Source organism: Aquarana catesbeiana, linkage group LG04 (assembly GCF_042186555.1).
Source record: "Aquarana catesbeiana isolate 2022-GZ linkage group LG04, ASM4218655v1, whole genome shotgun sequence".
NCBI classification, from domain to species: Eukaryota; Metazoa; Chordata; class Amphibia; order Anura; family Ranidae; genus Aquarana; species Aquarana catesbeiana.
The window spans coordinates 21,038,446-21,065,145 of NC_133327.1; the positions used below are offsets into that span (position 1 = coordinate 21,038,446).

At 44.1% G+C, this 26,700-nt stretch overlaps 1 protein-coding gene across 1 annotated transcript in view; it reads right to left on the minus strand.

Moving 5' to 3' along the window:
* Positions 1-2,433: 2,433 nt before the first annotated feature.
* Positions 2,434-26,700, minus strand: part of LOC141139091 (alpha-1,4-N-acetylglucosaminyltransferase-like) — a 50,664-nt gene continuing 26,397 nt past the window's right edge. Inside the window, exons 2-3 of the mRNA XM_073624902.1 lie at positions 24,451-24,932; positions 2,434-6,047 (exon numbers count right to left, since the gene is read on the minus strand). Coding sequence (XP_073481003.1) covers positions 5,460-6,047; positions 24,451-24,909 — 1,047 coding nt within the window. The 5' untranslated portion in view covers positions 24,910-24,932 and the 3' untranslated portion in view covers positions 2,434-5,459. The remainder of the gene's footprint in view (positions 6,048-24,450; positions 24,933-26,700) is intronic.

Sequence of the window (26,700 nt, forward strand, 5' to 3'; positions counted from 1 at the left end):
CACCTTAACCCTATGGTATAGGTGCAATGAAAAATCTGGACTGCCGCACTCCGGATTGGAATAATAAAGGTAAAATCTTCTTTATTGAAAAAATGACATGGTATAAAATGCGTACATTGCTCTGTTGAAGTGAAACAGCATAACTGCTGAAGCGTTTCACGCTCCCATAGAGCGCTTACTCATAACTGGTTTGTACAACAATGAAAGTCACTTATATACACATTGTACGTCTCACACATGACCCCATACTGATTGTATAACTCTAAACAGCTGATCGTTAGATTGTATGGCCTCTTAACATAGAGTTAATTGGGTGTGTGTTTTATGGTGGAGTGTTTATTGAAGACGTGAATGTGCAGACAAGATGTTTCTATAGACAATACAAAAAATATCCATAAATAAAAAGTTTATATTGCTTTTAAAAGTCTTTTGAAGAAGGAAAGTTAGGAAGATATAAAGTTTCTTTTCTTTCCACGGGACTGAGATAGGTGCTAAAACTAGCGCTTAGATGTATAAACATGTAAACCATTATATAAATGAATGCAGGTATATATGAGCAATATGGCCCAGCAGCCACGGCATAGTGTGAAAGATATCATATGTCTGCTCAGTTTACAAAAAAAATTCTTCTTTATCTCATATAGTTCTGCCCATACACATGAAGATGGTACACCAAGAGATGAGATTGCTTTAAAACAACACGCTTAGTAAACGCCCATTTTTTCATTTAACCACAGTGAATGTTATCAGGTGGATAAGCATATGCTTTCAAAGACATGTTATGTTAAGAGGCCATACAATCTAACGATCAGCTGTTTAGAGTTATACAATCAGTATGGGGTCATGTGTGAGAGGTACAATGTGTATATAAGTGACTTTCATTGTTGTACAAACCAGCTATGAGTAAGCGCTCTATGGGAGCGTGAAACGCGTCAGCGGTTATGCTGTATCACTTCAACAGAGCAATGTACGCATTTTATACCATGTCATTTTTTCAATAAAGAAGATTTTACCTTTATTATTCCAATCCGGAGTGCGGCAGTCCAGATTTTTCATTGCACCTATACCATTGGAATAGCAATCGCCAGCACCTGTAGCTCTCACAATTCACCCAGTGGAGGACGGGAAATTCAAACCCAGTTACCTGGAGCGGTGGTCACCAACCTGTTCACTTTAACCCTAGTCAGTACTCCGGCCACTCCTTTCATTATGGAGCGGCCTCAGCAGCATCCCGCCAAGGGGTCCCAGACCACGTCATTAAAAGACTAGGCAGGTGGAAGTCAGCCTGCTTCGCCCGGTATATCCCTAATCCTCAAGTGGAGATGGCACAGGCATTTTCAAAATTGGCTCAATGAATTACTTAATACCAATAAAATACTATACCCCTACCTGAATGTTTTTTGCCCCCTTATTTTGGCATTTCGTCCATCAGACCAAGGCACACTTTCAGGTCCATTTCATATGGTAAGTCCACACTTCCAGGTTCATTTCATATGGTAAGTCTTATCTTAACTATAAAGGTTATCCATGTCCGTATCGGCCATAGGGCTTCAACCATAAGTAGGAAGGCCAGTATGGTGGCCTGAATTTATGGGAGGAGCCCGGGGGGAATTAACCAGCCTACTCGCCTGTGGTACTTGTCGGTTTCCTGTGCGCGATACCCACCTTCCCATACCCCTTTTCAGGGCATTCCTCAATTATTCATTTCTCTTTACAATATAATCATTTCTTAAACTAGGGTATGCCCCCTTATTTTGGCATACCGTCCATCAGACCAAGGCACACTTTCAGGTCCATTTCATATGGTAAGTCCACACTTCCAGGTTCATTTCATATGGTAAGTCTTATCTTAACTATAAAGGTTATCCATGTCCGTATCGTCCATAGGGCTTCAACCATATATATATATATATATATATATATATATATATATATATATATATATATATATAGACACACACACATATGGACAGAAACACATTTAAAATGAATGGATCACTTCATTTTGGATGTTAGCAGACATGATCGACAGTTGATGGTAAATATGGAGTGATAATCCTGACATGTTTTGTCAAAAGATTTGACTTTCTCAGGGGATATTTATTATCAAGTAAATAAATTAATTGAAGTATAATCAGCAATGTATACAAAAATATATGCATTCATTTGAAATAATCTTGACTGTGCAGTATGAAACATACAGTATTAAAATTCCAAAACAATAAATTTTGAATATAACTTATACAATACAGCAATATACATAAAGATTGGTAGGGGGCATCTTACCACTATACAGTATTGATGCCTGTAAATGTCCAAAAGGGGGGTTGTATTGCAGATAAGCTCCAGAGATTCACATATAAAAGTGTCAGCAAACAAAAAGGAGGAGACACGCTAAGTAATTGTGAAATGAGGAACTCATGTGCTGGCCGATCAGATCTTTGTCCACTAAAAATTTTAATATATATATATATATAACTTCTTTGGTCTCCCATGGCGAGGCCTGTTCTGAGTGGAACCTGTCCTGGTAAACCGCTGTATGGTCTTGGCCACAGTGCTGCAGCTCAGTTTTAGGGTTTTGGCAATCTTCTTATAGCCTAGGCCATCTTTATGTAAAGCAACAATTCTTTTTTTCAGATCCTCAGTGAGTTCTTTGCCATAAGGTGCCATGTTGAACTTCCAGTGATCAGTATGAGAGAGTGAGAGCGATAACACCAAATTTAACACACCTACTCCCCATTAACACCTAAGACCTTGTAACACTAACGAGTCACATGACACCAGGGAAGGAAAATTACTAATTGGGCCCAATTTGGACATTTTCACGTAGGGGTGTACTCACTTTTGTTGCCGGCAGTTTAGACGTTAATGGGTGTGTTGGTTTATTTTGAGGGAATAGCAAATTTACACTGTTCTACAAGTTGTACACTCACTACTTTACATTGTAGTAAATTGTCATTTCTTCAGTGTTGTCACATGAAAATGTATAATAAAATATTAACAAAAATGTGAGGGGTGTACTCACTTTTGGGGGATACTGTATGACCGGTCATATTATATACTGTACCCTGTAATGGCATTAAGAAGTAACAAAGACAACCCCCAAACCAGAACCAAAACATGTGTTATAAATGGGATACCTTGATAGATGTTCTATGCTTCCCCAACTTTTTCAAAATAAAAACAGAATAAAAAGAATGGGCTTTAAAAATTGGACTTTAACCACTTGCTTATTAGGCACTTAAACCCCCTTCCTGCCCAGACTAATTTTCAGCTTTCAGCGCTGTCACTCTTTGAATGACAATTGTGCGGCCATACAACACTGTACATTTCTTTATGTGGTATTTAATCACAGCTGGGTTTTTTATTTCCTTTCTAAAACAACGAAAAAAGACCAAAAATTAAAAAAAAAAAACAGTTTTATAGTTTGTTATACATTTTTGAAAACAGGTAATTTTTCTCCTTCACTGATATGCGCTGATGAGGCTGCACTGATGGGCTCTGATGGGCACTGATAGGCTGCACTGATGGGTACTGATGGGCACTGATAGGCTGCACTGATAGGCACTGATAAGGTGGCACTAATGGGCACTGATAGGTGGCACTGATAGGCACTGGTGAGGTGGCACTGATAGCTGGCACTGATAGGTGGCACTGGTGGGTGTCACTGATGGGCACTGATGGATGACACTGAAGGACACTGATAGGTGGCACTGAAGTGCATTGATATGTGGCACTGATAAGCAGCATTGATCGGTGGCACTGATGGGCATTGATTTGCAGCACTGGTGGGCATTGATAGGTGGCACTGGTGGGCAAAGGTAGGTGGCACTGTGGGCACTGGTGGGTACTGATAGGTGGCACTGGTGAGCACTGGCAGGTGGCATTGGTGGGCACAGATGAGGTTTTCTCTGTGTGAGGGGCTGATGTCAGCATGAGGGGAAAAAAATACTGATTACCGATCTTCTGTTTACATCACGTGATCAGCCGTCGTTGGCTGATCACGTGGTAAGGGTCTGGTATCGATCTGTGACCAGTCGAGTCCCATAGACTCGGCGATCACAAAGTGCGCCATGCATGCCCTGCACATGCTCGGGAGGACGTCTATAGATGCAATTAAGTCCTGCGCAGTAGCCGTCTTTCAGCTATAGCGCAGGTGGGAAAATGTTTATCTTGAATTTACACCATCCCTTACACCCATTTTCAGTAGGTTTTTCACATGATCTTATGTGAAACCTCATTTTAATGTTACATTCTGAGAGGGAAGTGCTGCAGTGGGCTCAGAGGCATAGCAGTCATTGAATGAAAGCATAATTAACTTTTTTTTCCAGTGGTCAGTGGGAGTCAAAAAAGTCCTGACATCAGTAGGAAAAAATAATGCCCGTTGCTTTTTTCAGTGGGAGTAATTGTGCCCCATCATTGGTGTCATTGGGCCCCATTGTTGGTTCATTGAGAGAAATCCTGCCCCATTTTTGGTGTAATTGGTCCCCATCATTGGTGTCATTGGGCCCTATTGTTTGTGTCATTGAGAGAAATTGTGCCCCTTTGAAGGTGTCATTGGGAGGAATTGGGCCCCATTATTGGTGTCATTGAAATGAGTTGGGCCCCATTGTTGGTGTCATTGGTCCCCATCATTGGTGTCATTGGAACCTATTGTTGGTATCATGGAGATAAATCGTGCCTTATCATTGGTGTCATTGTGAGGGATTGTGCCCCACTGTTGATGTCATTGGCAGGAATCGTGCCCCACCATTGATGTCATTGGGCCAAATTGTTGGTGTCATTGAGAGAAACTGTGCCCCATTGTTGGTGTCATTGTGAGGAACTATGCCCCACCATTGGTGTCAGTGGGAGGAATTATGTCCCATCATTGGTGTCATTGGGAGGAAATGTGCCCCATCGTTGGTGTCATTGGGAGGAATTGTGCCCATCCACTGCTGTCCTTGGGCCCCATTGTTGGTGTCAGTAAGAGAAACTGGGCCCCATTGTTGGTGTCATTGTGAGGAATTATCCCCCATTGTTGGTGTCATTGTAAGGAATTGTCCCCCATCGTTGGTGTCACTGAGAGGAATTGTGCCCATCATTGGTGTCATTGAGAGGAATTGTGCCTCATCACTGGTGTCATTGGCCTCATTGTTGGGGTCATTGAGAGAAACTGGTGTCCCATTGTTGGTGTCATTTTGAGGAATTGTGCCCCACCGTTGGTATCAGTGGGAGGAATTATGCCCCATCATTGGTGTCAGTGGATGAAATAATGCCCCAAGGGCCAGATAAAAGCAAGAAAAGGGCCGTATCAGGAATAGAAAATTAGGACTGGGATGAAACTTAGCTTTTAAGCTGTATCCGCTGTGTAACTTAAAATGCAACATTTCTGTGTTGACTTTGAGATGCCTCACATTTTCCCTATATGTCCTCTTGAAATTAATCCCATAATCTACTTATAAGCTCAAAATACCTCTTTAAATGTGAGTTTTCTCATTTCTCAAGATATATCCATAAGTGGTAGGGCATTGTTTCTGGTAGAGATGTTCCACCAATGTGTTGCTTCCAGGTACCATGGATTTACCTTCTTTATTCATGAAATTCCAAAGATGTAAGGCATAGGAGTAATTAAAAGTTGGCAAATTCTGCCATACTTCAAAGTACCTTCTCCATGATGGATACAAGATGGGGTAGAAACGTTGAGGATGAAAATAACTGATGTTTGTACACATGACATCATCCGTAGAGTTAAATACCGGCATGCCACACATTTTCTTAACAACACGAGTGAAAACCCCCAGCCCTTGGTGTCCCCATATCTCTCCCCTGTAGTTCTCAACAAAGTTCTCCATTAACTGCCACGCTAACTGGTAATGTAGGGAGAGGCCAAAAACACTACTGCTAGTAGTTGTGAAAGTTTCGGCTGCAACAAAATGGTCCTGGGGTATTGGACAAAGTGAGATGACATCTGTATCCATGTAAATTCCACCGTATTTCCACATTATGGCAAACCTACAGGCATCGGAGCTAACATGGGTCCAGTAGACTTCTCTTTTAGGGTTCACCTGGAAATCCAGAAAAAATGCATTTTTTGAGATTATAGCAAACATATTTCTTCACATATAAAATGCCATGTTAAACTTTTTTTTATGGGTATCTGTAGCATTGCCAAAAACCTATTTTAGGCATTGTGTGTAGGCTTGTATACTAGATACTTTCTTGTATAAACAGAGCTTTTGACTCCAGAAAAAGGCAGAGGCATAATAATCCTTCCCAGTTCATAGCATAAATAAGACCTTATGTTGAATAAACCATTAGGCGTCATTTCACAAAAAAAAGGATTTTGTGGAACTGGAAAGAGTGCCAAGAATTGATAAGGGGCATGGAGAATGAAGGGAAAAACAACTAAATTGAATGTATTCTCCCTTGAGAAGATGCTATTAAAGGAGTTGTAAAGGCAGAAGGTTTTTTTTATCTTAATGCATTCTATGTATTAAGATAAAAAAAACTTCTGTGTTTAGCAGCCCCCCAGCACCCCCAATTACTTACCTGAGCTCCTTCTCTCTCTTCAGCGATGTCCATGATCCCCTCAGCCAGCCATCCAGTACACGTCTCCTGATTGGCTGAGACAGAGCAGCAGCACCATTGGCTCCCACGGCTGTCAATCAAAGTCAGTCAGCCAATCGGGGGAGAGAGGGGACGGGGGCCAGGTTTGGGCTCTGTGTCTGAATGGATACACAGAGATCTGACTTTGCTTGGGTGCCCCCTGTAGCAAGCTGCTGGCTGAGGGGTACTCAAAGGAGGGAGGCGCTAGGAGCTGGAAAGAGGGACCTGAGAAGAGGAGGATCCAGGCTGCTCTGTGCAAAACCAACTGCACAGAGGAGGTAAGTATAACAGGTTTGTTATTAAAAAAAAAAGAGCTTTTACAATCACTTTAAGGGGGATATGATCAGCATGTATGAAAACATAAATGGTCCATATAGCGAACTTTGTTGTTAACTTTAAAGTCATGAGCAATGACAAGGGGCACTCTTTGCACCAGAAAGAAAAGAGGTTTGACTGTCACATACAGAAAGGCTTCTTTACAGTAAGTATTGTGAAAATGCATAATAGATTTCCACAGAAACTAGTTCAAGATAACTATTTAGATTTTTTCCAAATAAAAAGGCTTGTTGTGTTTCTAAAAGCGCAAAATATATAGTATATATAGCTATTAATATTTATAAGAAATAAAATTGTAGATTCTTAAACCAGTGAGCATCTGATTGTCTAAAGCAGGGGTCTCCAAACTTTTTTAAAAAAGGGCCACTGGTGGGCAAAGGTTACATCAGTTACATTCTGAGAGGGAAGTGCTGCAGTGGGCTCAGAGACATTGCAGTAATTGAATGAGAGAATAATTCACTTTTTTTTCACAGGGTTTCACAGATTAATGGTCATCTAAAACAGGGGTCTCCAAACTTTCTAAACAAAGGGCCAGTTTATTGTCCTTCAGACTTTACGAGGGCCAGACAGTGGTCAGTGGGAGGCAAAAAGGTCCTGACATCAGCGGGAAAAAATGATGCCCCATTGCTTTTTTCAGTGGGAGTAATTGTGCCCATCATTGGTGTAATTGGACCCAATTGTTGGTTCATTGAGAGAAATTGTGCCCCATTGTTGGTGTATTTGGGCCCCATCATTGGTGTCATTGGGCCCTATTGTATGTGTCATTGGGAGAAATTGTGCCCCTTTGTTGGTGTAATTGGGAGAATTTGTGCCCCATCGTTTGTGTCATTGAGAGGAATTGGGCCCCATCGTTGGTGTCATTGGGCCCCATCATTAGTGTCATTGGGACCCATTGTTGGTGTCATGGAGATAAATCATGCCCTATCATTGGTGTCATTGTGAGGAATTGTGCCCCACTGTTGATGTCATTGGCAGGAATTGTGCCTCATCACTGATGTCATTGGGCCAAATTGTTGGTGTCAGTGGGAGGAATTGTGCCCCATCGTTGGTGTCATTGGGAGGAATTGTGCCCATCCACTTATGTCATTAGGCCCCATTGTTGATGTCATTGTGAGGAATTATCCCCCATCGTTGGTGTCATTGTGAGGAATTGTCCCCATCACTGGTGTCATTGAGAGGAATTGTGCCCCATCGTTGGTGTCATTGAGAGAAACTGGTGTCTCATTGTTGGTGTCATTGTGAGGAATTGTGCCCCACCGTTGGTGTCATCGAGAGGAATTGTGTCCCATCGTTGGTGTCAGTGGGAGGAATTATGCCCCATCTTTGGTGTCAGTGGATGAAATAGTGCCCCAAGGGCCAGATAAAAGCAAGCCAAGGACTGCATCTGGCCCCCGGGCCTCAGTTTGGAGACCACTGGTCTAAGGGAATCAAGGATTTTTTTTCCCCTGTAAAAATAAACTGGATCATGCATTTTACAGGGTTTTACGCCCTCCTCTGGGTCATCTGAGAATTCAGGTTTTTAATTTTTTTATTATGTTTTGATGATAGTAGTACTTGTTTGATCAGTAATTACGACCTGGAATGCCTTGTAGAGCGAACATGCTAGTTAGGGCCATCTTAAAGCATGGGCTCCATGCCATCTTAAGGCATATAGCCCCATGGTAATCTTGCATTACATCATACTTGCCAACTGTCCTGGATTTGCCAGGACAGTCACACTTTTTACTAAGTTGTCCCGAGTTGGCCATGTCCTGGGCAGCTTCTTGCAATCTGGACTGTGAGGACAGCAACAAGTTACTGGGCTAAATCTACAATTGGAATAACATCTCCCCCTGCTACTTTCCTCCCACAGTTTCCGATACTTTGCAGGGGTTAAGGAAGAACCCCTGAGGCGAGGCATTTTACCACTTCTGCTGCTTGCGTGAGTGGGATGTGAACTGTGCCAATTACATGGGAAGAAAAGGAGAGGAGGGCCAATGGGAATCGGAGCAGAACACATTCCACCCCCACAACCAGCAGCAATAAGATGGTCCGGATCGGGGGTTCTTCCTTAATCTCTGCAAAGCACTGGAAAATTGGGGGGGATAGAGGGGGAGAAATTCCATTCTGATTGTAGATCTAGCCCAGTGACAGCCTTCTAGAACAGATAAGATCTGTGACAACAGCTTTCCTGCACTTCTCTGCTTGAGGGGACCATATCTCTATTATACATTACTGCACCCTATTCTGTGACCTTCTGCCCCCCTCTGTACTGTGCACCCTGCCCCCCTGTACTGTTCCCTCCTGCTCCCCTCTGTACTGTGCCCTCCTGCCTACCCCCCCATGTTATGCCCTCCTGCACCCCCGGTACTGTGCCTATCTGCCACCTGTACTGTGCACCTCTACAATGTGCATTCCTAATCCCTCATACTGTGCCCTCTTGTGTCCTCCTGACCTACCCTCCTCCAACCCTGGGGGACCCCACTTTCCACACTGAACCATTCCAAGTACTCTCCATTTATCACTACTATCTGAACTCGCCCCTGTAGCCAGTTTTCAATCCATGTACTCATCTTTTGGTCCATGCTGACAGACCTTAGTTTGTACAGTAAACGTTTATGGGGAACTGTATCAAATGCCTTTGCAAAATCGAGATACAACCACAACTACCTTTATCTAGATGGCAACTCACCTCCTCATAGAAGGGTAATAGGTTGGTTTGGCAAGAACGACTCTTCATGAATCCATGCTTTTTACTGCTAATGATACTGTTTTCATTGCTAAAATCTTGTATATAGTCTCTTATCATCCCCTCCAATTCCAATAACTTGCAAACTATTGACGTTAGGCTAACTGGTCTGTAATTTCCAAGGATATACGGTGGATATAAAAAGTCTACACACCCCGGGTAAAATATTAGGTTTCTGTGATGTAAAAAAATGAGACAAAAATAAATTTTAATGTGACTTATAAACTGTACAACTCAATTGAAAAACAAAGGAAAAATAAAAAAAATAAAATAATGTGGTTGCATAAGTGTGCACACCCTCTCATAACTTGGGATGTAGCTGTGTTCAAAATTAAGCAATCACATTCAAACTCATGTTAAGTAGAAGTCAGTACACACCTGTCATCATTTAAAGTGCCTCTGATTAACCCCAAATAAAGTTCAAATGTTCTAGAAGGTCTTTCCTGACATTTTCTTAGTCGCATACAACAGCAAAAGCCATGGTCCACAGAGAGCTTCCAACGCATCAGAGGGATCTCATTGTTAAAAGCTATCAGTCAGGAGAAGGGTACAAAATAATTTCCAAGGCATTAGATATATCATGGAAAACAGTGAAGACAGTCTTCATCAAGTGGAGAAAATATGGCAAAACAGTGACATTACCAAGAACTGGACGTCCCTCCAAAATTAATGAAAAGACGAGAAGAAAACTGGTCAGGGAGGCTGTCAAGAGGCCTACAGCAACATTAATAGAGCTGCAGGAATATCTGGCAAGTACTGGCTGTGTGTTACATGTGACAACAATCTCCCGTATTCTTCATATGCCTGGGCTATGGGGTAGAGTGGCAAGAAGGAAGCCTTTTCTTACGAAGAAAAACATCCAAGCCTGGCTATATTTTGCAAAAATACATCTGAAGTCTCCTAAAAGCATGTGGGAAAATGTGTTATGGTCTGATGAAACCAAGGTTGAACTTTTTGGCCATAATTACAAAAGATATTTTTGGAGCAAAAACACTGCACATCACCAAAAGAACACCATATACACCATAAAGCATGGTGGTGGCAGCATCATGCTTTGGGGCTGTTTTTATTCGGCTGGAACAGGGGCCTTAGTCAAGGTAAAGGAAATTATGATCAGTTCCAAATACCAGTCAATATTAGTCCAAAACCTTCAGGCTTTTAACATGAAGAGGGACTTCATCTTTCAGCATTACAATGACCCAAAGCAGAAATTCAAATCAACAAACAAAGGAATGGCTTCACCAGAAGAAGATTAAAGTTCTGGAATGGTCCAGACCTGAATCTGATTGAAAATCTGTGGGGTGATCTGAAGAGAGCCGTGCACAGGAGATGCCCTCGCAATCTGACAGATTTGGAGTGTTTTTGCAAAGAAGAGTGGGCAAATATTTCCAAGTCAAGATGTGCAATGCTGATAGACTCATGTCCAAAAAGACTGGGTGCTGAAATAAAATCAAAAGGTGCTTCAACAAAGTATTAGTTTAATATTAGTTTAAGAGTGTGCACACTTATGCAACCATATTATTTTAGTTTTTCATTTTTACATCCCTCCACTTAAAAGATTTCAGTTTGTTGCTCAACTGAGTTGTACAGTTTATAGGTCACATTAAAGGTGGAAAAAGTTCTGAAATTATTTATCTTTGTCTTATTGTTTTACATCACAGAAACCTGACATTTTACTCAGGGTGTGTAGACTTTTTATATCCACTGTATATTGGATATAAATATTTTAAATATTGGTGCTACACTGGCTTTTCTCCTGTCTGCTGGTACCATACCAGGCAGTAGACTGTTCCTAAAAATTAGGAACAATGATCTGGCAATTACTTGACTAAGTTCCTTAAGGACCCTCGGGTGCATCTGGTCCTGGTGACTTATTAATGTTAAGGTTTTCAAGTCTATTCCTAATTCTATCCTCTGTTAGCCATGAGGGTGATTCCTGTGACATGTCATGGGGATAAACATTGCAGTTTTGGTTACTGAAGCCGCTATGTGCTTTTCATGTTCTATCTTAGCTACCCTGATTGCACCCTTACATTTTTTGTTGCATTCTTTGTAAAGTTGGAATGCTGATGATGATCCCTCAGCCTTGTATTTTTTGAAGGCTTTCTCTTTTGCTTTTGTATGCAATTTTACATTGGAGTTAAGCCACCCAGAACTTTTATTCGCTCTCTTAAATTTATTTCCCATTGGGATGGACTGGCTAATACCCTTATTTAACCACTTGAGCCCCGGACCATTTGGCTAGCCAAACACCAGAGCACTTTTTGCAATTTGGCACTGCATTGCTTTAATTGACAATTGCGCAGTCGTGCGAAGTCACTCCCAAACAAAATCGATGTCCTTTTTTCCCCAAAAATAGAGCTTTCTTTTTGTGGCATTTGATTACCTCTGCGGTTTTTATTTTTTGTGCTATAAACAAAAAAAGAGCGTCAATTTTGAAAAAAAACGCATTATTTTTTACTTTTTGTTACATAACCGGGTGACCTCGCCCCCTCTGACATCACGGGGAATGCCACAGGGAAGTCCCCGTCAAGTCCCCATGTGTCAGAGGGGGGCGGGGTCACCGGATGGCCCCGCCCTCCGTTATTTAAGAAGTGTCAGAAGACGAGAAGCGTCACACAGCGGAGTGGCCCAAGAACGAAGAAGGGAAGAAGACGCCACTGAGGAAGATGCTGGACGAGAGCACCGGAGCAAGAAGCAGAGGATCGGAGGAAGAAGAAGATAGAGGAAGAAACCGAAGGAAGATAGAAGAAAGAAGATAGAAGAAAGAAGATGGAAAGAAGACTTTAAATATAGAAATTGTCAAAAACTGTCTCTTGTCATTTTTAACATTTTTGACACTTTTTTGTGAAATGGTAGGGGTACTTTTGTATCCCATTACCATTTCACACAGGGGGGGCGGGATCTGGAGTTCCCCTTGTTAAAGAGGGCTTCCAGATTCTGATAAGCCCCCCACCCGCAGACCCCTACAACCACTGGCCAAGGGTTGTGGGGATGAGGCCCTTGTCCTCATCAACATGGGAACAAGGTGCTTTGGGGGCTACCCCAAAGCACCCTCCCAATGTTGAGGGCATGTGGCCTGGTACAGTTCAGGAGGGGGGCGCTCTCTCGTCCCTCCCTCTTTTCCCGTGGCCTGCCAGGTTGCGTGCTCGGATAAGGGTCTGGTATGGATTTATGGGGGGACCCCACGCCATTTATTTTTTAAATTTTGGCACGGGGTTCCCCTTAAAATCCATACCAGACCTCAAGGGTCTGGTATGGATTTTGAGGGGGACCCCACGCCATTTTTTTTTTTTTTAATTTTGGAGCGGGATTCCCCTTAATATCCATAGCAGACCTGAAGGGCCTGGTATAGAATTTCGGGGGACCCCCATGCCATTTTTTTTTAAATTTTAATTCGGGGTTCCCCTGTGGGAAAATCTCATGCTGTTTTTATCAATTAACTTTTATGTGTATTGTCGGACCTTTTTTTCCTTTGAAATGTCATTTTGCTGTCAGACTGTTCTAAACACGGGAAACATGCGCCCCTTTACAGGCATACTATAGACACCTCCCAGGTACGAAATTTAAAGGAATATTACACTTTTATTGTTTCACTTTAAGCATTATTAAAATCACTGCTCCCAAAAAAACGGCCGTTTTTAAAACTTTTTTGCATTGATACATGTCCCTTGGGGCAGGAACCAGGTCCCCAAACACTTTTTTTGGCAATACCATGCATATAAGCCTTTAAAATTAGCACTTTTGATTTCTCCCATAGACTTTTAAAGAGTGTTCCGCGGCTTTCGAATTTGCAGCGAACACTCCAAATTGTTCGCTGTTCGGCAAGCTGATGAACAACTCGAACACTTCGACTCGAACTCAAAGCTCATCCCTACTCCTTATACAACTGCTGTATTAATGTGTACATGACTGGATATTTATATGCTGTTTCTGTAGCTTCAGTTGGGATTTAAAGTAATCTGCTTTAAGAAGAACATGGAATAACGACCCACGCGGGCGCTATGGGGCCCTCAGCCTAGTGGGGCCCGGGGAGGATGAGGAATGCATACTGTACTTGTCAACTTTTTTTTTCTTGCCGCCGCTAGAGGTCCACACCACTGGTCATTTCTGTCTCTGTCACCATTTTACAGAAGACCAGTTAAGGAAGAACCAAGAGGCGGAGCCCGGGTGGCAATGAAAGCGGCTGCAATAGAAATGGAGCTCCATTTCTATTGGCCGCTTTCTTGCCACCCAGGCTCCACCTCCAGGTTCTGTAAAAGGTGCAGAGATGAACACAGTGAGTCCAGAGCAGCGCCGAGGCCCAGTAGAGAGTCCTATCCCTGTCTGACTGAAACTCAGCTGTCTCTCTCACTGGCTGCCTCCTATCTCATCGTGCCGCCCGGAGAGTCAGTGACAGTCTGAGCAAGTAACTCTCCGGGCAGCTGCATGCCCAGGTGCATGAATGGGGGGGCGGTACTCCTGGAGGGGTGAATTGTCCTGGGGGGTCTGTACTAATGGGGGATCTGTACTCCTGGGGGGGGTGAATTGTCCTGCGGGGGGTCTGTACTCCTGGGGGGTGAATTGTCCTGGGGGTCTGTACTCCTGGGGGGTGAATTGTCCTGGGGGTCTGTACTCCTGGGAGGGTGAATTTTACTGGGGGGTCTGTACTCCTGGGAGGGTGAATTTTACTGGGGGTCTGTACTCCTGGGGGGTGAATTTTACTGGGGGTGTTCTGGAGGGTCTGTACTCCTGGGGGGTGAATTGTCCTGGGGGTCTCTGTGGGGTCTGTACTCCTTGGGGGGTTAATTGTCCTGGGGGTCTGTACTCCTGGGGGGTGAATTGTCCTGGGGGGTCTGTACTCCTGGGAGGGTGAATTCTCCTGGGGGGTGAATTGTTCTTGGGGTGTTCTGGAGGGTCTGTACTCTGGGGGGTGAATTGTCCTGGGGGTGAATTGTCCTGGGGGTCTGTGCTCCTAGGGGGGTGAATTCTCCTGGGGGGGTCTGTACTCCTGGGGGGGTGAATTGTCCTGGGGGTCTATACTCCTGGAGGGGTCTGTACAGATGGAGGGGGTTGAGTTGTCCTGGGGGGGTCTGTACAGATGGGGCTGGTTTGTCCAGGGGGGTCTGTACTTATGGAAGGAGGGTCTGTACTGTGGGAGGACTATGGGGGAGGGGGTAACGTAATGTTTTTCTGCACCGGGTGACACCAATCCTAGTGATGCCACTGGTAACTGGGGACAGCTGATGTAAGGAGGGAATCTACTAGGAATGCCTGATGTAAGGAGGGACTCTACTGGGGGGCACCTGATGTATGGAGGGACTCTACTGGGAATACCTGATGTAAGGAGGGACTCTACTGGGGGCACCTGATGTAAGTAGGGACTCTACTGGGAATGCCTGATGTAAGGAGGGACTCTACTGGGGGCACCTGATGTAAAGAGGGACTCTACTGTGAATGCCTAATGTAAGGAGGGACTCTACTAGGAATGCCTGATATAAGGATGGACTCTGCTGGGGACACCTAATGGCAGGTGACGTGGCAAGTGACACACTCCCACTGATTCTGCATTATGGTGAGTTGTACTATTTCCTTTTATATTACAATGTAATAATAGAAATAATGAGCTTTAATCATCTTGACACTATAACGGGGGGGGGGGCATACAACATTTTGCTATGGGACCCTATGATTTCTAGTTACGCCCCTGTCTCCTGCGGTTGCTTTTCACCTGGAGGACAGTGATGGCCTTTTGGCTTTGATTTTGGCATTTGAGTGATTTACTTGGGAAAATATATAGATAAGGACTTCTGACTTTTCTTTATTCTTTATTTTACATAAGTATTATTTTAGAGAGGTGTCAGTAGCCACTAGGCATGGGGAACTTTGGCCCCAAATAAATGGCTAATTTACTGCACAATTAATGATCGACAATTATTTGTGGAAGTGGAAACTCTCAGTTCCACTCATTGAGCTTTTTAGTCTACTATTTTTTTGTATTTAGAGGCTCTTTAGTGTGTATTTTAGGTAGTCTAATTTATTTCAGGTAGTGATCTTTGTGTGTGTGTTTTTTTTCTTCTTCCAAATATATTTGATATTTATTTGTGAATTTTACATTTTTTATTTTCTGCTTTTTTATCTTTAAAAAATATAAGACTAATGAGGGGTTGTTTCTTTTTCAGTAGGAAAAAAAAGTACAAGGGTAGTTGAAAGGAGCTTCTGTAGCCCTCAAGAGCTAGTTCAAGACTATTGTACCCTTAAAAAGCATCCTAATTTCACCTTCTCAATTGACTCAAATGCATTTATATCAGAGTGATTAAATTTCATGAAAATTTCCAGATATTTGCCAGAGTTTCAGAAATTACAAAGAAACAGAAAAATACGAATGGCGCCCATGGGACTTTAAATGAGGTGTAAATGGTGATCAGAGGGTAAACAGATGTAAAGGTACAAGTATTTTATTTGAAAACAGTATAATCCATAATAGGACATGAGCATGGGTGAACAGGTTCATAAAACAGCAACATTGCATAGTAATCCTAAAACATAGCCATAATATAATAGTAATACATGTAATACAGGTATGCATAGTACATCTCTAACCCGACGCGTTTCGCGAGCTTTCCTCGCTTCATCAGGGGCTGATGTGCATAACTGCTGTCTGTAAAAACAGATAAAAGTAATTAGAGTATCGGTTATGATTGGTTAAAAGCAAAAAGCAGAAATTAAAACATTCTCCATTTCTGTCATTCCTTGTAACCACTGTTTTTTTTCTCAAGACAAGTTTACTTTAGTACATTTAAGAGCTTTATTTGCCCTCACAGCAGGTGCCTGCAGAGTAATGCCCCATACACACGGTCGGACTTTGTTCGGACATTCCAACAACAAAATCCTAGGATTTTTTCCGACGGATGTTGGCTCAAACTTGTTTTGCCTACACACGGTCGCACAAAGTTGTCGGAATTTCCGATCGACAACCACGCGGTCACGTACACCACGTACGACGAGACTAGAAAAGGCCGGTTCAGAACCAAGCGCGCCACCCTTTGGGCTCCTTTTGCTAATCTCGTGTTAGTAAAAGTTTGGTGAGAGACGATTCGCGCTTTTTCAGACTCGTGGCTTTCAGATCGTTTTCCGCCGTTCAGTTTGTGCTTGTGGGTTTGTATCTGCTCTTCAGTGCGTGCAGTCAGTTCGTATCGGAGTTTTCTGTGTGATCTTGCCTGCTCGTTGCTGTTTTTCAGGTCGCTCTTCACAGGCCTTGCTGTTCTTCAGTGCGTTCTGTTACTTCATTCTGAGCAGCCGACCGTTTTCTAGCCATGTTTCATATGCGTACTCCTCGTACAGTTCGTGCTGTGCGGGGGCTTGGTGTTGGGGTCCTGACCTTGACACAAGTCCAGTCCATGAACAGGGTGGGGAGGAGTTCATGGACCAAGAATTGGTTGCTTCAGCATGACCAGTTCTCTCATACGCCTTTGCTCCGTGAGATCCGTGAGAATAATCCTGATGATTTCAGGAACTTTCTCAGGATGACGGACCCCGTGTTTCACCGTTTGTTGGCTTTGCTGACCCCCTATATCAGCAGGCAGGATACCTGCATGAGGCAAGCGATCACTGCGGAGCAGAGGTTGGTCGCTACCCTGCGGTATTTGGCCACAGGGAGAAGTCTGCAGGACCTCAAGTTCTCGACAGGCATCTCCCCCCAGGCTCTTCTTTGTGGACATTTACTGCTTGTGTTTGTTTGAGCTGACCCTGACAGAAATGTGTGGAGTGCAGAAAATGTCGTGATTGTGTAACCTTATACAAAGCACTGTTGGCTGTTATTTACTAAATGCAAAGACACTTTTCACTACAAGTGCACTTGCAACTGCACTGAAACTGCACTTGTAGTGCAAAGAGGATTTGCCCTTAGGAAATAACCCCCATTTTCTCATAAAACAACAATTACATCACCCCAAAAGTGTTGTAGCGTTGAGACAATAATCCACACATTCTTGATGAACAATCTTTTTAATATCTGCACAATCACATGTGCATTTACCAAAGGTTTTTCTGACAAACCAACATGTTTGTTGTATAACAATTTTTGTGGTGTCATTATCCAAAATCAAAATGTGCATTTTATAGAAAACAGGCCTGTGTAAAACCGACAAGAAAGACACAAATCTTGATCTTACAAAGTTCACATTTGGTAGAACTTGAAGGCAATATCAGACATGAGTATTTAGGAACTGTGTTTGATATTGCGTTCAGATGGGGGGAAATCACCCCAGGAAAAGCCAAATTTGGAAGATGCACACAAATTTCACAATGTCAACATGTGCTATCTGCCATCAGGGGGGATCAAGGGACGTGTTTTGGGGGAGAAAGCCCTTCCTCACCGCTACTTTATTATTGAGGAAGGGGTTGCACCCCCAAAACGCGTCCATTGATCTCCCGTGATGGCAGATAGCACATGTTGGCACACTGTGTGCATCCTCCAAATTTGGCTTTGGGAAAAATCACAAAAACATTTCGCACATTGTAGCACCCAAAAGAAGAAAGTGATTTGGAGGGGTTTTAAACTTGCCCCAAAACATCAATGATGTTTTTATATTTTGGAATAACATCATTGATGTTTTGCTTGATGTTTTCCAATTGTAAACTACACCCCATGATCTCCCCGATCAGGATCTTGGCACTTTCGGATGTGAAAGGATCTTCATCCACAACCTCACGATCACCTAAAAAGAGAGGAACCCAAAAATAAATTAGGTCTAAAAAAATATGCCGCCATCCATCTCTTATCTGAGCCTGTGGTTGCAGACACTCACCTGTTGTGGTGACTAGTTCCACCACATCTTCTTCCTCCTGCTCATCTTGTGTTGGGGGTATTTCCCCTTCTTCCAGGGGTGGGGGGGCTCTGGTCTCCTCGGATGAGGGGTGTCCTCCGAGTCTTTTCTCCCCTATGTAAATCAAAAATGGTATACTTAGCACACAGATATTTGATGGCAGAACTATAAAGATGAAACATTGCTTGGAAGTGGGGTACAATGATCTATTTTAGCAGAGTTCCAAGATGTAGCTTTTTTAGTGTCCTTTGTCAAGCTTCAATACTTTACCTGTTTAGTACAAGCTTCACAGATGTAGCCCCCCCTATAGTATACACTGGAGCACCTGTGTGGCCCCCTAATAAAAATGGTGTTCTGGGGTCCCACACTAGTGCTCCAGTGTCCAGATGTGAAAACAGCTGCTCAGTGTCCTCTCCTTACACACAATCTAGTTTGCATTTCATTCTAGTAACAAACCCATCTACACAACCCAATTCTTTGAACCCAAGTATAGGGCCTCAAAATGGTGGCCAAATGCATATGGCCTAAAAAAAAATGGTATTTTATCGGCCGAAATAAGAATGTGTGATCTGAACGAATAATGTGCCCATGAACATGAAAGTTGCCATTTTAAACTGTACAACAGTTCCTAAAAGTACATGGAGCAGCACGAACGTAATAAACACAAAAAGAATAGGAACACAGCACAAATACTTACTTTTTTGCAGCACTCTCCGGATCTTTCTGTACTGCTCATGTTCTCGTAATTTCAGGTCCGACCACCGCTTCCTGAGCTGATCTTTCGATCGTCGTACCCCGAATTTCCGGTGCAGACTCCTGACCACTTTCGCCATGATCTTGGCCTTTCGGATATTGGGGTTGGGGTAAGGCCCATACTTTCCATCATAGTCGGCTTTCTTCAGGATGTCCACCATCTCCAACATCTCCCCAAAGGACATATTTGAGTCCTTTAATCTCCTTCTGGATCGGGACGTTTCAGGCTCCGGCCTTTCCTTCCCCTCCTCCTCGTTGCTGTAATTAGAACGCACCTGCTGTCTATCCGCCATGTGCTCTTCCCCCACTGCGCCGAACGAAAAGGGGCGGGGAATAGACTAGAAAGAATGTCAGGGGAGGGCGGAGGTATACGCATGCGCAGTGTGTATAAATCGTAACGCGCGCGTCTTACGTACGATCTGTGAGCGGAGGAAGGAGCATCGGAGACGCCGATCGTGCTAACGAAGGTAGGATCTAAACTTGGGCCTATACTGCTTCAAAATGGAAGCCTATAATGTAACAAGATTAGGGGAGTTTGGCCTGACATTAGGGTTTGTCTTGTGTTGTGTCTTGCAGAGAAAATGGATGGGTTCAACGACCACAATTTCCTGCCCCTGTTTATTGACAAGTACAGGGAGCTGCCCTGTCTGTGGCAGGTCAGACACCCCCACTATAACCACAAACAGAAGAGGCAGGCAGCGCTGGAGAAACTGCTGGAGTTGGTGAAGCCGGTGGTCCCCACAGCAACCATCCCCTATTTAAAAGCTAAAATTGGTGGCCTGAGGAGCACATATCTTAGGGAACGCAAGAAGGTCACAGATTCCCAGAGGTCCGGAGCTGCAGCAGATGACGTTTATGTCCCCAGGCTGTGGTACTATGAGAGACTGCGATTTCTGTCAGACCACACTGAAGTCAGGGAATCCCTCTCTACTCTTCCTTCCACTCTTCCTTCCACCCCAGCTGAGGCTTCTGATGTCCAACCTGGGCCTTCCAGCCAGGAAGAAGTGGAGGAGCCCAGCTGGAGTCAGGTATAGCATTCTTCTACAGATTTCTGGGCAATAAATAAATGATGTTTAGTAGATGTTATTATTGATCATTAATTGCTGATTAAAAAAAGTGTTTTACATATCAATAGACAGTAGTGGGCACCCAAAACTGGGACAAAATGCTGGGCTCAGAAGGATAGTCTGTTATATTTGTTAACATTCAATTTGCAGCAGTCAGGAGGTGAAAATTGTGTGTGATGTAAAAAAAAACTAAAACTATGTCCCTTTTTCATACACAGGAAGACCTCAGCCAGGAGGAGGCTGTGGAATGTGGCAGTCAGGAGGAGGCGGGGATTAGTGTCAGCCAGGAGGAGGCTGGGATTTGTGTCAGCCAGGAGGAGGCGGGGCTAAGTGGCAGCCAAGAGAAGCCTGGGACAAGTCGCAGCCTGACTGAGTCTCAGGTTCCTCCCCTCCGCCTGCCATACAAAAGGGCCAGGAAGGCCACTCCCAGTCCTGTGCAGGATTCAGTATACAGGCTGATCCAGGAGGCTTCGGCGTCTTCCCCAGTCCTGAAGAGGCCTTTGCCTGCATGGCTGCCACCAAATTGCTGGGCATGCAGGAGGGCCAACGCAAGATCTCTGAGGACCTGATTTATAAAGTCCTACGTAAGGGGGAGAGTGGGGAACTGACACACAAGACGGATGTCATTGAGATCAACGATCCTCCTCCTCCTGCTGCCACAACTCCACCACCACAGCCAAAGGCTGGAAGGAAGCGTGGAAGGAAGACCAGAGAGTGATGGCCCTGGGTTCAGTCTGGTCTGACAGAAGATGCAGTCTCTCGTATGACCACAGCCTGGGGACACAGATGTCATCTGCTGCTTTCCGGATCTCTGGGACTTCTGGACCACACTGCCCTCCCTTAGATATGGACTCCTCAGGCCACCAATTTTGCTTTTAAATAATTGATGTCTGCATTGGAGGTCCAAGGCTTCACCCACTTCTGCAGTTTCTCCAGCGTTGCCTCCCTCTTTGTTTATAGTTGTGACCCCTTAATAACATTTTTTTAGGTAAATTCTACTCTCCTGTGTGTGTTTTCATCCAAAAAGGACAGTTTGTTGGTGACGATTCAGGTACATTTCTAAAGTACAATGTGAAATTAACAAGGGACAACAACACCAAACAATCTCCTACAGATTAAATAGAACAACATATCAATGGTGTTGTGGGAACTTGTCACAAAAAACACACAAACATTTTCAGGAGTACAAAATCACCAAAAAAAAATTCAAAAAGAGAAACACAAAAAAATAATCTACATTAAAGTCAAAAAAAAAAAAAAATATGTTGTCAGATGTGAGAAATCAAAATATATTGAGGGAATCCCGATAAATAGTAACGAAAGAAGTTTGTGAGAAGTGTGTGTGAATATGAGCAGCAAAACTACTTAATTCTTGTCACATTATAAAGAAGAAGAGAGTGCGCTGTATTAAACCATTTTCAGGAGCGGAGAGTATCCATTGCACCATGTCTTGGAAGAAGGAGGTGTCTGGCGAGTTAGGAGCATAGATGTTAGTGATAGCCACTTGTTTGTTGCCTATTGTCAGGTGTATGGTCATTTTGCGGCCTGATGAGTCAATCCTAACGTCTCTTAATGTGTGTTTTAGGTTTTTATGTATCAGTATGGCCACACCTGCTTTGCGGCCTAGTGCAGGCGATCCATATACCATACCCACCCATAATTTACGTAAGCGGGTTAAATCGTCTGCAGACAGATGCGTTTCCTGCAGCAGGGCCACATCTGTCTGAAGACGTTTCAGATGTCTAAGTATAGCCATTCGCTTACATGGAGAGCGGAGTCCCTTGACATTCCATGAAGTGAACTTTAAGTGGTTCTCACCAGTTGAAGAGGCCATGTCCGATGTTGAGGAGTGTATTGGGTTGAGGAGATGGAATAAAATCTCCAATCAGACAGTGCATCTGCAATCTGAAGGTGATCTAAGTTTCCTGAGGTTATAAGTATTGAACAGGTGATTACATTTGATAAGTAAACATAACTAAGGATGATAGAGAAGAACAGCTTGGCAGAAGGTAAATGGGAAAAACCTTTAACAGGCATTATGGGCTTCACTTTTTTCCACATGAGGTTCGATTACTTTTCATGGCTCCCATCGATCTCCCATTCCACTCTCGGCTGCAGGTGTTGAGCCAGAGGGAGGGGGGGTAAAAGGGCATGGGGGAGGAGATGTTAGTAGATTGGAAGTCCTGGGGACTGAGGTTTTACACGAGACATATCCAGTCCTCACCTAGGAGGGCGGCGTCTTTGAGTGATTAAGTTTTGTGAAGTAAAAGCTAGAAACAAGGGGAATCAGAGAAGCGGATCAGCAACTGAAGCCTCAGTGGTGGTTAAACAGCTTAGCCCGTAGACAACACAATTTTTTCAAAGCAATACCACTATATTAAACCGAACAAGTATTGAACAAACGAAAACGTGCCTAAGTATAGCAGCATGTTGTAATATTAGCTGTGGGCGTTCATTCAGGTACATAGGGTATAAAAGGTGTAAAAAACAACGTAAGGTGAGATGAAAGGGAGCATGTGGGGGGAGTAATACTACCCGTCTCCCGGCTAGGCGAAGCAGCATCTGTCCCTTGTAGGTCATCAGCGGTGTCCCGAACGGTCCTCTTTCTGCGTAGCGCGAAGACGCTTGTATGGGGGTTTGGTCGGGCTACGTTGGGGTTTAGCAGACGAAAATGGAGGGGTCTCCGATGTTGTAGCATAGTCCTCCGTTGATTTATTATGTTCCATTTCCGTGTCCAGGGTAGAGATAAATTTTTCCGCTTCGTCAAGCGTGGTGAAAGTGAGTTGTTCTCCATCCTGTGTTTGAACTCGAAGGGTGGCCGGATAGGCCAAGGAAAATCTGAGCTGATGGTTGTATAGAATGGAGCATATTGGAGAAAAAGCCTTGCGCTTATTCATGACCTCTACAGAGTAGTCCGCGAACAGCAGCAGTTTCGCGCCATCTACCGTTAGTGAGCGGGAACGACGGAACTTTTGCATGATGGCATTTTTATCTGCGTAGTTCAGGTACTTGACAATAACATGTCGGGGCTTTACGCGGGTTTCCGTGTATTGTCCAATGCGATGCGCTCTTTCTATTATGCATGGTATGCGGAGGCCCAGTTGTTCGGGAATGATCTTTGCACATATATTGGTCAGTTGTTGGGTAGTGATCGATTCAGGAAGTCCTATTATCCTTAAATTGTTTCGTCTCGAACGATTTTCGAGATCGTCGAGTTTTTCCCAGATCTCTCTGTGTGTGATGCTCATACGTGCTACTGCAGCAGATGTAGCAGTGGCTTCATCTTCCAGTGAGGAGATTCGTTCCTCTGTGTGTGAGATCCGCTGTGCTTGTGCCTGCACTTCAACATGGAGCAGCTCTAGCCCCCTGCTTACTGCTGTGTCTACTGTGGCAGCAAGAGTGGGTCCTAGCAGCGCTACAACTGCTTGGGCTATGCCTTCAGGTGATGCAGGGTCAGCAGCTATAGTTACTGGGGCTGATGGATGTAAGGTGGGCTGTTGTGGAGGCAGTGGAGGCGGCTGCAGCAGTTCAGCTTGAGAGATCACGGCCGCCATTTTAGCTGCGCCTGTCTCTGTCCCTTCAGCCTGTGTCAGTGAGGCGGACGCCGCTCGGGCGTATGATCGCTCCACAAAGCGATCCATATGTGTCCCCTCTGAGCGGCAGTATAAGGGGGGATCTCCCCGAGGCTTATGCCGGGCTCTTAGGCCGATTTTATGGAGAGCGGTGCGGGAGCTGTGGGTTCCTACCTCCTCCTCATATGGCGCCGGAACCGGAAGTTAAACCATTTTGAACATTGCAGCGTGACGAAAGTGCTGTATCCATTGCGAACGCTAAGTTTACCAGAACGAGCTGTCCCGTGTCGGAATTTCTTCTGAGCATGCGTGGCACTTTGTGCGTCGGAACAGGCCACACACGGTCGGAATTGACGCGATTGGATTTTGTTGTCGGAAAATTTTATCTCCTGCTCTCCAACTTTGTGTGTCGGAAAATCCGATGGAAAATGTCCGATGGCGCCCACACACGGTCGGAATTTCCGACAACACGCTCCGATCGGACATTGTCCATCGGAAAATCCGACCGTGTGTACGGGGCATTATAGTGTCTAACTTTTTATCTAAAAGCACCCAAACCTGGGCTTTCCCAAAGGTACCCAACTTAGCCTATAATTTACCTTATCAAACCATGGCTTAAGTGGTGTGTTATTAAATAATGTACACATTCTAAGAGGGAAGAGGTAAACATTGTTATAAGATGACAAGGTTGGAAATTGTTGTCTTGCTCTCTTCTCATCTTCTTCTGTGGTAATGTCCTCCAGTCCTTTCATGAAGAAGGCCACCGGTCGGTCAGGGTAGACTCGTGCAGCTGATTCAATAGCACACAGTACCAGAGATGGTGGATTCATTCTGTCTGTGGTCTCCATAAATAAGATTCCATTTCCTTCTCTTAGAATTGTGTTTGCACTAAAAGGACTTGACATACCATTAGCATTGTCCATGGTTACTAATGCTGAGTTGTTAGAAATTAAGAACTCCAAGATATAATAGCCTTTACCTTTGATAGTAGTCCTACTGATATAGCCCAATGCTGTGATCATCAAAAAAATTGAAAATATTCTTTTTTCTTTCGGCATGGCTGTAGAGTACAATTGCTGGGCTGTAAGAAGAACAGACAAAAGTTCATAAAATATTATGGATACCTTTACTAAAGTCAGTATGTTTAGAGCCACACTTAAAGGTGTATTTAATAAATATTTAGCTAATATCTACCTAATACCTCACATTGTTTATGAGGGTACAAATGACAAAAATGTGAAAAAAAAAACAGTTTGATCAGCTGCTTTACAACGACTTGTAAATAAGAAAACCAAAACAGATGTGACAGAATTCTTGTTGCTTCTGGTTTCTGATGTCACAGAGTAGAAGACACAATGGAAATTCCTATGACTTTGTCTTGTGCATTGTATGTGTAATGCACCCCCTTAAGGACTGCAAGTAACTGGGATCCCCCACCCTGCACAGCCAGGCACACCAAATCTTCAAAGTCATTCCAGAGTCAGAGAACAGTCCAGTACTTTGTTTTTGTTTTTTTGTTTTATTGAGGGATTAGAACTTGGATAGGGAAAATTATGGGATGCCCACTTGACTTCAGAACAACATCAGGGACAACTCTTCCTATATAGTCTATATACACTCCTCTGCTTCCTCCTGCACTCGCTTGCAGGACTCCAACTGGCACACTGTTAAAAGATCTGATAAAGCACTCAGTAAGATTAAAGCAAAAGCCTGTTATAGGCAGGAACCCAAGCCCCCTCAAATGTGTAGCAAAAAGCCACTGTCTATCCCAGCACTACATCTTCAGGCACTGCCAACCCGCCTGGCCGCAGCTGCCCCTTTTACTAGCACTCCTGGCTAACTTCTCCACAGTCCTCCAGACTGACTCTCTCTTCACAGTCCTCGCCAGACTGAACACTCACCAGCCCACCCAGCTTACTCCCCAGGAGATCTTCCAGACGTGCTGACCTGCTCCTGCTGTCCTCTCTACCACGCCTCTAGGAAGGGTTTCCTCCGTGTGTTGTGGGGGATCCTTCCAGCACCCAAGCCCCAGGCCTGAGGTCACCCCCTCAAACTAGGGGGTGCCCTGCGAGGACCTCAGACAGCCTCCTCGGCACTCAATCTCCATCTTCCACTCGACTGCCCCTGCTGGCATGACTTATGAGGTGAGCTGCCCCCTTCCAGACCCTTTTTGCTGGGGATTGGCCAGGGTCCTCATAAATATGCACAGCAGCCCCTCCTAGCCTCCACCCATTACATCTAGAACCTTCTCCAAGGTTCCAGAACACAGGGGGAGGCACCAGAAGAGTTGTCAGATGAGTCATCCAGCCTGAGTCACTAAACGCTGACCCAGATTCAGTCCAGGCCTGGCTCTCAGCCAAGCCAATTTACCTACACTAACAACTAAACTATGTGCACTAGCACACTAGCTAGCTACATATGCGAATGGTCACATTGGTGCCAGGTTTCCCGCTAGGATAGGAGAGCCCAGGAAAGGCGCCAGCAACTATGGGAGGGAGTGACCCCCTTCCGCCACCTGAAAAAGTAATTGATTGGAGGTATCACTGATCTACTCAGATCATTTTTTCCAAGTAAATCACCAGCTGAAAAGATGGAGATTAGGATCATGGTTGTAGCTGCAACCATGATCCTGATATAACTACCTCAATATGAGGCTGTATTTATACGTATGCTGTATTGAGCTGGTTAATAATGCCAAAGTGTTTACAGATCAAATTTCCCAGGCCTTCAAAGCCGCAAACAGTAAATTTGCTTTTATAAAGGAACCCACAATACTTTGTGATACATTTCTGTTTTCTCACAAGCTACATAATTAAAAGAAGGCCAAACAAAACTGAAATCTCAACATA